The 14,065-nt window shown below is 59.4% G+C and overlaps 1 protein-coding gene across 3 annotated transcripts; it reads right to left on the reverse strand.

The window, feature by feature from the left end:
- Positions 1–887: 887 nt before the first annotated feature.
- Positions 888–12,287, reverse strand: ZNF414 (zinc finger protein 414). 3 transcript variants are annotated; one of them, XM_054050498.1, is made up of 9 exons: positions 12,198–12,287; positions 5,879–6,012; positions 4,604–4,705; positions 4,412–4,519; positions 4,105–4,210; positions 3,070–3,605; positions 2,645–2,695; positions 1,587–1,745; positions 888–1,327 (listed from the first exon to the last, which is right to left on the reverse strand). In XM_054050498.1, the coding sequence occupies exons 1-9, from the start codon at positions 12,212–12,214 to the stop codon at positions 1,251–1,253; spliced, it is 1,290 nt and encodes a 429-aa protein (XP_053906473.1). In that variant the 5' UTR covers positions 12,215–12,287; the 3' UTR covers positions 888–1,250. The 3 variants fall into 3 exon arrangements, with proteins under 3 accessions (XP_053906473.1, XP_053906474.1, XP_053906475.1); XM_054050499.1 differs by lacking the exon at positions 12,198–12,287 and adding an exon at positions 10,171–11,303; XM_054050500.1 differs by lacking the exon at positions 5,879–6,012 and having other exon boundaries at positions 12,198–12,233.
- Positions 12,288–14,065: the final 1,778 nt, after the last annotated feature.

A 14,065-nucleotide genomic window follows, 5' to 3' on the forward strand; every position in this document is an offset into this window, starting at 1 on the left:
AGCGGAACAGAGCTGGAGAAGGGTCTGGAGAAAAAGGGTTATGAGGAGCAGCTGAAGGAGGTGGGGATGTTTATCCTGGAGAAATGGAGGCTGAAGGGAGAGCTCATCACTGGCACAACTGCCTGAAAGGAGGTTGTGGTGAGGTGGGTGCTGAGCTCTTCTCCCAAGTGACAGGACAAGAGGGAATGGCCACAAGTTGCACCAGGGCAGGTTCAGATTGGACATTAGGGAAAATTTCTTCACCGGAAGGGTTCTCGGGCACTGCCAGAGGCTGCCAGGGAGGTGGTGGAGTCCCCATCCCTGTAAGAGACGGGCAGACAAAGTGCTCAGGGATCTGGTTTAGCAGTGGACAGGTATGGTTGGGCTTGATGATCTCAAAGGTCTTTTACAATCAAACGGTTCTATGATCCAAAGCGGAACCTGAGGAAGCCCCAGGGTGGGAATACTCAGCTGCTCGGCTCCCATGGGGGTGCAGCCAGAGGGGCTGTTGGGGTGGAGCAGGGCCCTCATCTCCACTTGCTGCCTGGTGTCAGTGGCCTCCCGGCACCTCTGGCTGTTTTGGGGGGTGGTTGGATGCTGGAGACAGGGGCTGCCCTGCTTCGGGTGCCCAGTTTGGGTGCTGGGATGCAGCTGGCAGAGGCTTCAACTCTGCTTCTCAGGAGCCCTTCATGGTTTGGGATGTGTTGATGGGGCTGGTGGTGGTGGGAGGACAGGAAGCATCCCTTCCCTTTCCCAAACTTTCATTTTTCCCAAACCTGCCCAGGGGAATGCACTCCTGCCCCCCTCTTCTGCCCCTTCTTTGGTTTGGGGCATCCTTCGGGGTGGCACTGCCCCCCCATCACCCCCAGCCGCTGTGGGAACCAACAGAGCCTCTCCTGGCTGCCATTCCTGTACAATTCCCATTTATTATGTCATACAATTCCCATTAATTACGTTGAGACCTCATTCCAGAGAAGTCCACTATTGCCTGAGCAACCTACCGGGCCACCCCTGAGCCCCTGGAGCTGAAGCGCTGAAACCTTTAGGGAAGGGAGACGGGAGGTTCCAGGGGTTTAGAGTTTGTGAAAAAAAAACAGGGGAGAGGAAAAATCCAACCAAACAGCCCCCAGTTTGCTACCCTGGGATGGGGGATGCTCCCAGTATCCGGATGGGGGTCCCTGTCCCAGCGTGGGCACACGGAGCCGCGCGGTGTCCCCTGCCCAGCTCGCAGCAAGGGTCGGTGATGCGCAGGAGCAGTCCCATGGGAGCCATCAGAGCTGGGAGTAGAGGGAATTCTCCATCTCTGGCGTCAGCTTGGAGTGGAAGGAGGCGAGCCCCATCCCAAAATCTGGAAGGAGAGGGAAGAGAGCTGTCAGCACTGCAGCTGAGCCCCTCGCACCCTGGCTCCTGCACGAAGCTGAGGGGACACAGCGAGGGTACACGGATCCCCCCAAGGCAATGCTGGAGGTTGAGGAGCCAGGAACTGGACCCCTGCCCACCCCAGCAGCCGGTCACCCTGCTCCAGGACAGTGGGGTACACGTCTGTGTGCGACAGGTCGAGCACCCCGGCAGTCGGAGTCCCTCCCGCTGCCCCCCCGGGGCCGTACCCATCTCTGCGTCCAAGCGCGCGGGTGGTGGTGGGTTCTTGCGGTGGTCCTCGATGTGCAGGGTCATCTCCTCCCGCGAGGCGGTGGAGTAGGGGCACTGGGTGCAGGTGTAGCGGCCCCGCGTGTGCTCCCACACGATGCGGCTGGTGGAGGAGTGCCCTGCAAGGACAGGCGAGGAGGGAGGCACAGCGCTCGCCCCTCGCCGCAGGGCAGGCGGCCCCGGCTGCTCGCTGCATCATAGAATGGTTTGGGTTGGAAGGGACCTCAAAGCCCATCCAGTCCCACCCCCTGCCATGGGCAGGGACACCTCCCACTGGATCAGGGGCTCCAAGCCCCATCCAACCTGGCCTTGAACCCCTCCAGGGATGGGGCAGCCACCACTGCTCTGGGCAACCTGGGCCAGGGCCTCCCCACCCTCATGGTGAAGAAATTGCTCCTTACATCCAGACTAAATCTTCCCCTTTCCAATTTAAAGGCATTCCCCTCATCGCTCCACGCTCTTGTAAAAAGTCCCTCCCCAGCTCTGTTGTAGCTCCTTCAGGTACTGAAAGGCCACATCGCACTCGGTGCCACGGGGCTCGGATCAGTCGGTGCTACAGGGGCAGAAGCCCCCATGCTCTGAGCCCCACAGAATTTCCCTCCCCACAGGAGAAACCCCAGACGTGGGAGGAGGGAACGAGGCTGTTCCCTTCTGGCTCCGAGCTCCCTTTCCCCATTGCCTCTGTGCACCGCATGGAGCAAAGGGCAGCGGTTTCCAGCCCAAACCAAGAGGGCTTGAGGCCACAGAGCTGCTGCAGCTCCTTCTCCTGCTCCGTGGGCACTGCAGGAACCAGGCTCTGCAGTTCCTGGGGGGGCACAGCCAGCAGCCCCCCCATCTCCAAGCCTACCTGGGTGGCATCCCCTCTCCACACGGCTCCTGAAAACGTGGGAGCCTGCCCTCCCCCTCTGCTCTCTGTGGAGCATCGTGGTGCCCCAGAGGGTCTCTCCCATCCCCTGTGCCCCCCCCCACCGCCCCCCACCCCTCCCAGTTGCCGCCAACCAGTAGGTGCCAAACTAACCTGGAGTCACTCCTGAGCCAAAGCATGGGAGGAGTGGGCTGACACTCATACCTGTGGAGGGAATCGAGGGGCAAGACAAGCATTAGGTCTTCCCCTCCCTTGGGAAGGGGAAAATGGGGGGGGCAGGCTTGGCCTGGCCCCCGCCTCGCACCCCCAGCTTGCTGGGGAGCAGCAGGGCTGGGAAAATTTGGAGTGAGTCTTGTTTGCTGGCGGTTAGTTGCATTTTCTCCAATCGAGCATCCCTCAAGTGGGATGGGGGCCGGGGGGGGCGCAGAGGTGGGATGGGGCTGGGGGGGCCAAGAGGGTCTCCTCCACAAGCTGGGAGGAGGGGGATCCTCGGCTGGCCGATTGTGGATCCTTCTCCAGGAGCTGCTGGTCAAGGCGGGAGCAGAAGAAGGTTTGCCCAAACAGCCCCACGTGCTCACCTTGGCTTTTCCTCCAGACAGCGTTGGAGACGGGGGGGCCGTGGCCCGGCAGGTAGGGCCGGAGGCGATGCTGCGCTGGGGGCTGGGGCAAACTGTAGGGCGAAGGGGGCATGTAGGGCAGGAACGGGCCCGGCACCGAGGACGGGGGTGGCCCTGAGAACCGAGTCAAGGACGACGGCCCGAAAAGGTTGGGCTCCAGCAATGGGAAAGGGTGAGGGGCCGGCGAGACCAGCGGCAGCGCCTCCAGCGAGCCGGGCAGCTCAGGGAGGCTGGTGGGGAGCGCGGCGGGGGCCGCTGGGGTAGTGTCCACGCCGGGGACGATGGCTTCTTTCTCCAGGGGTTGGATAACGCTCAGGAGTTTGGGGAGCCCTTCGGTTGGCTTGGCCGGGGGCTCCTTCTCCAGGGCAGAGGTAGCAGGCAGGACAGGCTTGTCGGCTTTGGGGGGTGGCGCGGGGCTGCTGGCACTGTCAGAGCAGACGTGCAGGTGCTTGAAGAGGGAACGATGTGTCCGGAAGCGCAGCATGCAGTTTTCACACCTGCAGGGCCAGGGAGGCGGTGTCAGTCCCCTCTGCATCCCTTCTTCCCAGCCCTGAGGTTTGCTGCCGCGATGGGGGGGTCTGCAAGGTGGGAACCCCTGTGCTTGGGGCTGTTTGGGAGCTGCTGGATGCCCCTAGTTGGGATCGTAGAATCATGGAACAGTTGGAAGGGACCTCAAAGCCCATCCTGTTCCAACCTCAAAGCCCCATCCAATCTGGCCTTGAACCCCTCCAGGGATGGGGCAGCCCCCACTGCTCTGGGCAACCTGGGCCAGGGCCTCCCCACCCTCACAGCAAAACATTTCTTCCTAAGATCTCACCTCAATCTCTCCTCTTGCAGCTGAAAACTGTTTCCCCTTGTCCTGTCCCTACAATCCCTGATCCAGAGCCCCTCCCCAGCTTTCCTGCAGCCCCTTTCAGTCCTGGAAGCTGCTCTAAGGATGCTCCAAGGGAGGTGTCCGCAGAGAGAAGGCAACGGATGGGGACCAGTGGGACTCACTTGAAGTACCGGTTTGGCTTGTAGTGCACCTTCATGTGGGCCATGAGGTCCTGCATGCTGGGGAAGGTCTCCGTGCATCCCAGCGTTGGGCACTGGAAGGTTTTGCCTGAACAAGAAAGTGGGATTGAGTCAGCAACAGCGTGGTTGGGCTGCACCCCTAAGGCTGGGGGTTCTCCAGCACCTCCCATGCTCTCCCCATGCCCGGCCCCTGTCGTGCAGCATCTCCTGGATGATGAAGCCTCAGCTTCAAGGCCTGCTTTGCCAACTCCCAGCCAAAAAAGATGGATTCAGAGTGCCGTGGCCTTACCCTCGAGGGACTGCGTGGGTCTGTAGTGGACCTTCAGGTGGTCCATCAGCTCCTGCATGCTGGGGAAGGCCAGTTTGCAACCATAGCTTGAGCACTGGTAGTGCTTCCCTGGAAGGAGACAGATCCGTTGGTCTTGTCCCTGACCCAGGCGTCACTGTCACCTCCCTGGGGCAAAGCTGGGGCTCAGCTCACCTGGGACCGGTCTGCGCTTCAGAGGCCGCAGGTCCTGGGCTGGGGTTCCTCCGCTCCCCGTCACCGGCATCGGACCGACAGGCAGAGCTGCTTCGCTGCAGCCTGAGGGGAAAAGGCTGTTAGGGAGCAACAAGCTCAGCCCCTGCCCAAACCAGGTCCCTCTCCACCCTCCTTCCTACTCTGCACAAACGGGCTCAGGAAGCTGGGGGTGTCTGCCGTGGTAATTAATCATGAAATGGTTTGGGTTGGAAGGGTCCTCAAAGCCCATCCAGTCCCACCCCCTGCCATGGGCAGGGACACCTCCCACTGGATCAGGGGCTCCAAGCCCCATCCAACCTGGCCTGGAACCCCTCCAGGGATGGGGCAGCCACCACTGCTCTGGGCAACCTGGGCCAGGGTCTCACCACCCTCACAGCAAAATGTTTCTTCCCAAGATCTCATCTCAATCTCCCCTCTTTTAGATTAAAGCCATTCCCCCTCACCCTACCCCTGCACTCCTTGATCCAGAGCCCCTCTCCAGCTTTCCTGGAGCCCTTTCCAGTGCTGGAAGCTGCTCTAAGGTCTCCCCGCAACCTTCTCTTCTCCAGGCTGAACACTCCCAACTCTCTCAGCCTGTCCTTGGACAGGAGGTGCTCCAGCCCTTGGATCATCTCTGTGTTCTCCTCTGGACTCAATCGAACAGATCTGTCTCCTTCCTACGCTGAGGAATCCAGAACTGGATGCAGGGCTCCAGGCGAGGTCTCAGGAGAGCAAAATAGGGGGCAGAATCCCCTCCTTGGACCTGCTGGTTAAACCAGCAGGCAGAAGCCTTCAGGGTGGTTGGAGGCAGGAAGGTCTGATAAAAGCTGCTGGTATGGAGGCAAAGCCCACTGGCATCTCCAACAGGCTGGGTGATGCCATACGCACACCTGTCCATGCTCTCAGGGTGCTCCCAGCCAACACTCTGGGGTGGAACTTGGCCAAAGGGGCCTCAAATGAAGAAGTGCAAAAGCTTCTCCCCGTCCTGCCCTGACTCCTCTCGCCAACACATGTGGCACAATGGAATCATAGAACTGTTTGGTTGGGAAAGACCTTTGAGATCATAGAGTTCATCTGTCCCTGTCCACTATTAAATCAGATCCCTGAGCTCCTCACCTGCCCATCCTTTAAGCCCTTCCAGGGCTGGTGACTCCACCACCTCCCTGGGCAGCCATTCTGTGCCTGAGAACCCTTTCAAGTGAAGAAATCATTCCTAATGTCCAATCTGAACCTTCCCTGGTGCAACCTGAGACTCACCTGGCCCCTCTCCGGTGTATCTACCCCCCAGGGAAAAGGTGGGCACAGCCTCGTCCTTCTCGGTCTTCATGGCCTGGCCAGTGGTGGGCATGGGATGAAGCACGTGTTGCCGACTGCGTCTTCTCCCAGTGACGCTACACCAAGCACAAGGGCGAGAGGTTAAATGCTGGCATGGAGTGATGTTGACTGCCTCCTCCTTGGTGCCCCAAGGCTGTGTGACCAGCTCTCCTGGCTGTGGACCTCTAGAACCAAGCCGGGAGGAGATCCCAGCTCCACATGGGCTTCCCAGCAGATGCAGGATGCAGATCTCTACTCAGCATCTCTGCAGGGTGGATGTGCACCCCGGGGGGCTTTGTGCATGACCATCCATGGGGAGCAGCCACTGGGCTTTGAAGCTGGAGCTGTTGCCATCCCTTTCTCCATCTCCTACCCCATCTACACAGAGCGCCTGGAAGGTTCACCTCCTGCTGCTGCTTGGCACGCATCGCCAGACTCCCACAACATGTCTAGTCCAAAATCCCACCCAAAACCACAGGATCCACCGCCCTGCCAAGGTGACGCAGCTGAAGCAGGAGCTGCTCTAGTCTCTCTCGCTCCTGGCTGTGCTGGAGGTCCTGTTGGATGCTCCTCTCGACTGCCCCCACTCAGATTCAAAGGGTTTTCCAGCCAAGAGGAGCAGTAGATCCCATTGCATGACCGGGAGTGGTGGCAGCAGGGCCTGATGCCCGGCTGATGGGCTTGTTCCTTCACACAAGCTCCATCAGATGGTCCCCAAAATTAAACTGGCTCATGAAGCCTCATTGAGAGGCTTTGATGAGCAAAAGCTCACTAATTCCCAGCAAAAGGCATCCAATTAGTTTCTCACTTTAGAAGATTTCTCAGCAGTGTCTTAGGGTGAAAGTTGAAAGGGAAAGATGATGATGATGATGGTGATGATGATGATGATAGTGATGATAGTGGTGGTGGTGGTGATAATATCAGTGCTGGGCTGCAGAGTGGCAGCACCGTGCTCATCAGCACTGATGAGAGAGTTAATTTTTCCCCAAGACCTCAGTGATATCCGAAGTGAACATTCCTGGAGATCAGTTTTGCTGGGTGCAATGAGATGCACCTGCATTATAGAATGGTTTGGGTTGGAAGGAACCTCAAAGCCCATCCAGTTCCACCCCCTGCCATGGACAGGGACACCTCCCACTGGATCAGGGGCTCCAAGCCCCATCCAACCTGGCCTGGAACCCCTCCAGGGATGGGGCAGCCACCACTGCTCTGGGCAGCCTGGGCCAGGGCCTCCTCACCTTCAAAGGAAAACATTTCTTCCTAAGATTTCATCTCAATCTCATCTCTTTCAGCTTCAAAACATTCCCCCTCATCCTATCCCTGCGCTCTCTGATCCATCCCATCCCTCCTGCCTTTGCTGGACCTGCCCGTTAGCATCTGCTCAAGATGCATCTTCCCAGCTTTTCTGTTTCAGCCTGGCCGCACGCAGTGGGGCTTTAGCCGGGCAAAGCGGGGACTCAGCAGCTGTTACTGCAGCAACCAGCGGAACTGGGACTGCATCCCAGCCGGCAATAAATCGGGGAGGGGGAGGCAAATCCCGAAATCCAGGAGGGATTATTCCTCCAGCTGCCCCCAGCCTCGCGGCTTTGTTTGGGGGTTGCATTGCTTTTTGCTGTTGTGGTTTTCTCAGCTCAGCGGCTTCTGCCGACGCTGCAGGATGCAACCTGCTCCGAGGGTGGACCAGCTGGAAGGCGGATTGGCCACGGAGCAGGGGGCTTGGGGCAGGGCCAGGGGCTGATCGGGTCCCGAGAGGGGAAATTCAACCCTGGCTGGATGGGTTGGTTTGCTTCATCTGCCCAAAGCGGCACAAACGCCCCAGAAAAGCAGTTTTGCTGGAGCTTTGTTTTATGAGGAGGCGAAAATGCAGATTTTGCAGGGAAAACAGTTCTTGGAATCTTCTTTGGAGGGAGAAAGCATGACAAGGGTGAAGGCAGGGCTGTGTCTTCATGCTCAGCCCCTTGTGCAGCATCCGTTAGGGTGGCTTCCCTGACACGTTGGAGCTTTGCTCTGCTGGAGCATCTCCTGGTAGTGGGAGTCCCTGAGACTGCAATGAACTTCCCTTAGGTCAGAGAAGTTGGGGGGGTCTGGTGGGGTCTAGGGTGGTAATCATGGAATGGTTTGGGTTGGAAGGGTCCTCAAAGCCCATCCAGTCCCACCCCCTGCCATGGGCAGGGACACCTCCCACTGGATCAGGGGCTCCAAGCCCCATCCAACCTGGCCTGGAACCCCTCCAGGGATGGGGCAGCCACCACTGCTCTGGGCGACCTGGGCCAGGGCCTCCCCACCCTCACAGCAAAACATTTCTCCCTAAGGTCTCATCTCAATCTCCCCTCTGGAAACCATTCCCCCTCGTCCTATCCCTGCACTCCCTGATAAAAAGCTGGCTCCCCTGCTGGAAATGCTGACTCCAGCTCAATCCTCCCGGCCACCGCCTGTCCCCAGACCTGCTGACAGTCCCCTGTGGACCAACGGTGTCTGACGGGAGCAGGACGCCCACGCCTGCTGCACCAGGAGCTTAATGGGGGCACAGGCAAGAAATCAGGCAATTCTCCCTCGGTACCACTGTGGCTTTCGGCTCCCAGGACAGGAGTTTCAAGATCAAACCTGGCAGTGCCTTTGGATGCAATCACAGAATCCCTAGGCTGGAAAAGACCTTTGAGATCATCAGGCCCAATCGTCCTTGTCTACTACTAAACCAGACCCCTGAGGACTTCATTTGCCCATCTTTTAGATCTCTCCAGGGATGGGGACTCCACCACCTCCCTGGGAGCCTCTGCCAGGGCCTGAGAAGCCTTTCTGGGAAGAAAATTTTCCTGATGTCCAATCTGAACCTACCCCGATGCAACTTGAGGCCATTCCCCCTTGTCCTGCCCCTGTCACTGGGGTTGCTCCCCCAGCACCAGGCAGGATGATTTCTTCATCCTCCACGAGAACAATGCCGACAACTTTTTGGAGTCCATCTTCAAGATGGAGCTGATCAGCCTGCTGTGTAAACGCTACGAGGAGCTCACCTGCACCAAGCTTTCTCTGGAAAAGCTGGGAAAATGCCTCCTGAGCCCATGCAAAGGGGCAGGAGCGGTGCTGCCGATAGGATGGATGGACGTTTTCAAAAAGCAGCGTGGCCAGCAGGGAGGGAGGGGATTCTGCCCCTCTATTTCTCTCTTGTGAGACCCCACCTGGAGTCCTGTGTCCAGTTCTGGAATCCTCAACATAAGAAGGGTACGAAGCTGTTGGAATGGGTCCAGAGGAGGCTACAAAGATGATCCGAGGGCTGGAGCACCTTCCCTACGAGGACAGGCTGAGAGAGTTGGGGTTGTTCAGCCTGGAGAAGAGAAGGCTCCGAGGAGATTTATGGTGACTTTCCAGTATCTGAAGGGACTACAGGAAAGCTGGAGAGGGGCTGTTCATAAAGCCTTGTGGGGATAATTCGAGGGGGAATGGGGATAAACTGGAGAGGGGCAGATTTAGGCTGGATATAAGGAAGATTTTCTTCATTATGAGAGCGGTGAGGCCCTGGCCCAGGTTGCCCAGGGAAGTTGTGGCTGCCCCATCCCTGGAGGTGTTCAAGGCCAGGTTGGATGGGCCTTGGGCAGTCTGATCCAGTGGGATGCCCCTGCCCATGGCAGGGGGGTTGGAACTGGATGATCTTTAAGGTCTCTTCCAACCCAAACTATCCTATGATTCTATGTGCACCCAGCGTTCTGCCCCACCAACGTCCCACCAGAGCAAAGCTGCTCAGCCCTGACCCTGTTTTTTGCGGCGCCGGCGGCTCCTTTTGCTGCCACTGCCCCCTTTTCACTCTCCGAGACCCTTTCTCCTGCAACCCCACGCGTGATGCTCCAGCCTCGGTGCTGCTGCCACCGTCCCCACCTCCACGGATCCCACTGGAGATGTGGCTCCCGCAGCACTGACGCAAATCCTGCCCTGGAAACCCAAATCCTGGAGCCATCACAGATTCAGTGTTGCTTTTTGCAGGTCACAGGTTCAGTCTCCACGCACACCCGCCGGCACCAAACCCTCTCGCTGCAGCCCCGGCGGGAAAGGCGGAAAAATCCTCGTGGGGGAGCGACAGAACCAAGGAGGAGCAGGAGGGTTTGGTCACCCAGAGCTGCCTCCAGTGCTCATTCAGTTAATAATTAATACAAATCAAACGAACCAGAGGGTTTAAACGCATCTCCAAGCCCAGAAGACTTTTACACCCCCCCCCTCCCAGGAGGATAAATGGGACAAATAACCTGATTTGAGCATTTCGGAGCAGTGTAGGACCAAAGGGTGCAGAGGCTTCCAAAAACACAGCTTCTCAGCGTCGGGAGATGAGAGACAAAGGCTCCGAACAAGAGGGCTCATGTGATCGCTCAGCGCCGAGCGGCGCGGAAGGAGGACGCCCAGGCGGTGACAGTCACCCCGCGCCTGTCGGCACGGCCGGTCCCCCCCCCCGGCACACGCTCCGGCCACCGGTCCCGGCGTTCAAATGCACATCGTAAACTAAAATACACGTTATAAATCCTCCTGTTGCCTTCAGATGGCACAGGGAATTCTGCCAGAGGCAGGGAAGGATGTTCCCAGCATCCCCAGGTCAGCGATGCTCACTGCAACTTGGGTGCCTTCATCCCAACTTGGGGTGGAGCAAAGCTGCTGCCTCAACGCTCTCCTCCTCCACCTCGCTCCGAAGGCAGGCTCCCCACTTTCTAACTTGGAAAATCTACCTGGAGAGCCCCACGGAGTTCACCATGAACCTGGTGGAAGTGTGGGCATCCAAGAGGGTGAGAGCCTTATGCCACGGGAACAGCTCAGCTGAGAACCTTCAGAAGTTCCTCGGGGAACATCTCTTCTTTTGGCCTTCTCCTCAGAGCCTCCAGGCTCTCTGCCACCCCCTCGGCTTCCTCCAAGCCAACGGTGACCCAGGTGACGTGTGACTGGGGACAAGCCGTGCTGCCCCACGTCCCCACACCACGCTGGTGGCCACCTTCACCAGCAGATCCACAAGGATCCATCAGCCAGAATAAAACTTCTTCTCTTTCAGGAGCCACCTGGGGAGGATGGACCTTCCTCCCCTGAACTCGGATAAAGCTGCCCCCGCCGTGGGGAGCATAGACATGGCTAGTAAGTTTTGTGGCTAGTAGCCCCTCATGGAGAGCACACCCATGGCTACTGGTTCTGTGACTAGCAGCACCCCCCAGGGTTACGCACCCTTGGCTAGTGCTTTCTGTGGCTAGTAGCCCTCCTTGGTAGCATCCCCCCAGGGTTATACACCCTTGGCTAGTGCTTTCTGTGGCTAGTAGCCTCTCCTTGGCAGCATCCCCCCAGGGTTACACCCCCATGGCTAGTGCTTTCTGTGGCTAGTAGCCCCCTCCTTGTTAGCATCCCCCCCGGGTTACACCCCCATGGCTAGTGCTTTCTGTGGCTAGTAGCCCTCCTTGGCAGCATCCCCCCAGGGTTACACCCCCATAGCTAGCACTTTTGATGGCTAGTAGCTCCCCCTTGGTAACACCCCCCCCCCCCCTCCCAGGGTTACACCCTCATGGCTAGTGCTTTCTGCGGCTAGCAGCCCTCCTTGGTAGCACCCCCCCCCCCGGTTATACACCCTTGGCTAGTGCTTTCTGTGGCTAGTAGCCCCCCACGGGCAGCACACCCATGGCTAGTGCTTCCTCTGGCTAGTAGCCCCCTCCTTGGCAGCATCCCCCCAGGGTTACACCCCCCTGGCTAGTGCTTTCTCTGGCTAGTAGCCCCCCCTGGGTAGCATCTCCCCCCCAGCTGTACACCCCCGTGGCTAGTAGTAGCCCTCCTTTGGTAACACACCCCCAGGGTTACACCCCCATGGCTAGTGCTTTCTGTTGCTAGTAGCCACCTCCTTGGTAGCATCCCCGCAGGGTTATACACCCTTGGCTAGTGCTTTCTATGGCTAGTAGCCCCCCATGGGTAGCACACCCATGGCTAGTGCTTTCCGTGGCTAGTAGCCTCCCAGGGGTACACCCTCACGGCTAGTGCTTTCTGTGGCTAGTAGCCCCCCTTTGGTAACACCCCCCCAGAGTTACACCCCCATGGCTAGTGCTTTCTGTGGCCAGTAGCCCCCCATGGGCAGCACACCCATGGCTAGTGCTTTCTGTGGCTAGTAGCCCCCCCTGGGCAGCATCCCCCCCCTCCAGCTGTACCCCCCCGTGGCTAGTGCTCTCCGTGGCTAGTAGCCCCGGCTGGCCCCCCCAGAGCTGGCTCCCCCCGCGGGTCGCGGTCCCCCCGCCGGTCCCCCCCCGTCCCCCCGTACCGGTGCCCGGAGCGCATCAGCGGAGCGGCGGCCGCGGGGCCATTTTCTGCGCGGAGCTGTCGCGAGAGCGGAGGGGGGGGGGGGGAAGGGGGAGGAAGGAGCGGCACGGAAAGGGGGGGCGGGGGCACCGGCGGGGAGGGAGCATCGCTGACACTCGGGTTTTTTTTTCCTGGGGGAGGTCATACCCCCACCCCCACCCCTCGCATCCTCCTTGCGCCCCGGAGCCCGCGGGGGATGCGGCATCGGGGGGGGGTTGGAGCATCCCAGGGGGGGTTGGAGCATTCCAGGGGGGTTTGGAGTATCCCGGGGGGGGGGGTTGGAGCATTCCAGGGGGATTTGGAGCATCCCAGGGGGGATTGGAGCATCCCAGGGGGGTTTGGAGCATCCCAGGGGGGGTTGGAGCATCCCAGGAGGTTTGGAGCATCCTGGCCATTGGAGCATCCCTGGGGCTTTGGAGCATTCCAGCCCACGGAGCATACCAGGGGGGCCTTTGGACCCCTGGAGCATCCCAGTCCCTGGAGCATCCCAGGGGGTCTTTGGACCCTTGGAGCATCCTGGGGGCCTTTGGACCATCCCAACCCTTGGAGCATCCCAGAGGCTTTTAGACCCTTGGAGCATCTCGAGGGCCTTTGGAGCATCCCAGTCCTTACATCTTTTCAGCCCTTGGAGCATCCCGGCCTGTGGAGCATCCCAGGGGTTGGAGCATCCTGGCTCTTGGAGCATCCCAGGGGCCTTGGAGCATCCCAGCCCTTGGAGCATCCCAGCCCTCAGAGCATCCTGGCCTGTGGAGCATCCGAGGGGTCTTAGGGGTATCCCAGGGGTCTTAGGAGCATCCCAGGGGTCTTAGGAGCATCCCAGGGAACTGAAGCATCCCAGAGGACTTTGGAGCATTCTGGCCTAGGAGCATCCCAGGAGCCTTGGAGCATCTCAGCCCTCAGAGCATCCCGTCCCGTGGAGCATCCCAGAGCCCTAGGAGCATCCCTGTTCTCAGAGCATCTAGGCCTGTGGAGCACCCTGGGGGTTGGAACATCCTAGAGGCTTGGAGCATCCCAGGGGGCTTTGGAGCGTCCCAGCCCTTGGAGCATACCGGGGTCCTTGGAGTGTCCCAGTCCTTAGAGCATTCCAACCCTTGGAGCATCCCAGAAGCTCAGAGCATCCTGGGCCCTTGAAGCATCTTGGTGCTCCTGGAGCATCCTGGGGTCCTCAGAGCATCCCAATCCCTTGGAGCATCCTGGGGTCTTGGAACATGCTAGGAACTCGGAGCATCCAAGGCTCTTGGAGCATCCTGGGGGCCTTGGAGCATTCCAGGGGCTCAGAGCGTCGTCCCTCTGGGAGCATCCCTGGGGCCCTCCAAAGACATCATGCATCCTCGGGGTCTTTGGAGCATCCCTGGGGCCTTTGGAGCATCCCAGACTCCTCTGAGTACCCTGGGACTCTCAGATCATTCCAAGTGCCCTCAGAACATCCTGGTGCCTTTGGAGCATCCTGGGGTCTTCAGAGCACCCTTGGGAAGCGCTGGACTCCTCAGAGCATCCCTGGGTACCCTAAGCCTTTTGAAGCTGCCCAACCCCTTCCAGTTCCTTGGACTTCTGGGAGCATCCTTGGACTCCTCAGAGTCCATCAGATCATGCACGGCTCCTAAGAGCAGCCCAAGCCCCTGGGAGCCCTCTAGGACCCTCAGAGCAACTGAAGCCCCTTCCCCTTAGAGCCCCCCAAACCCCTTGGAGCACCTGGAGCCCCTCGGAGCACCCAGAGCCCCTCGGAGCACCCGGAGCCCATCGGAGCACCCCAATAGGTGCCACTGGACTGAGCGGCAACACCTGACTTGCACAGCACCCACTGCCAGGGTGTTGCCCCCCACCCCCAAG

The sequence above is a fragment of the Cuculus canorus genome, chromosome 27, assembly GCF_017976375.1.
Source record: "Cuculus canorus isolate bCucCan1 chromosome 27, bCucCan1.pri, whole genome shotgun sequence".
Taxonomy (NCBI): domain Eukaryota; kingdom Metazoa; phylum Chordata; class Aves; order Cuculiformes; family Cuculidae; genus Cuculus; species Cuculus canorus.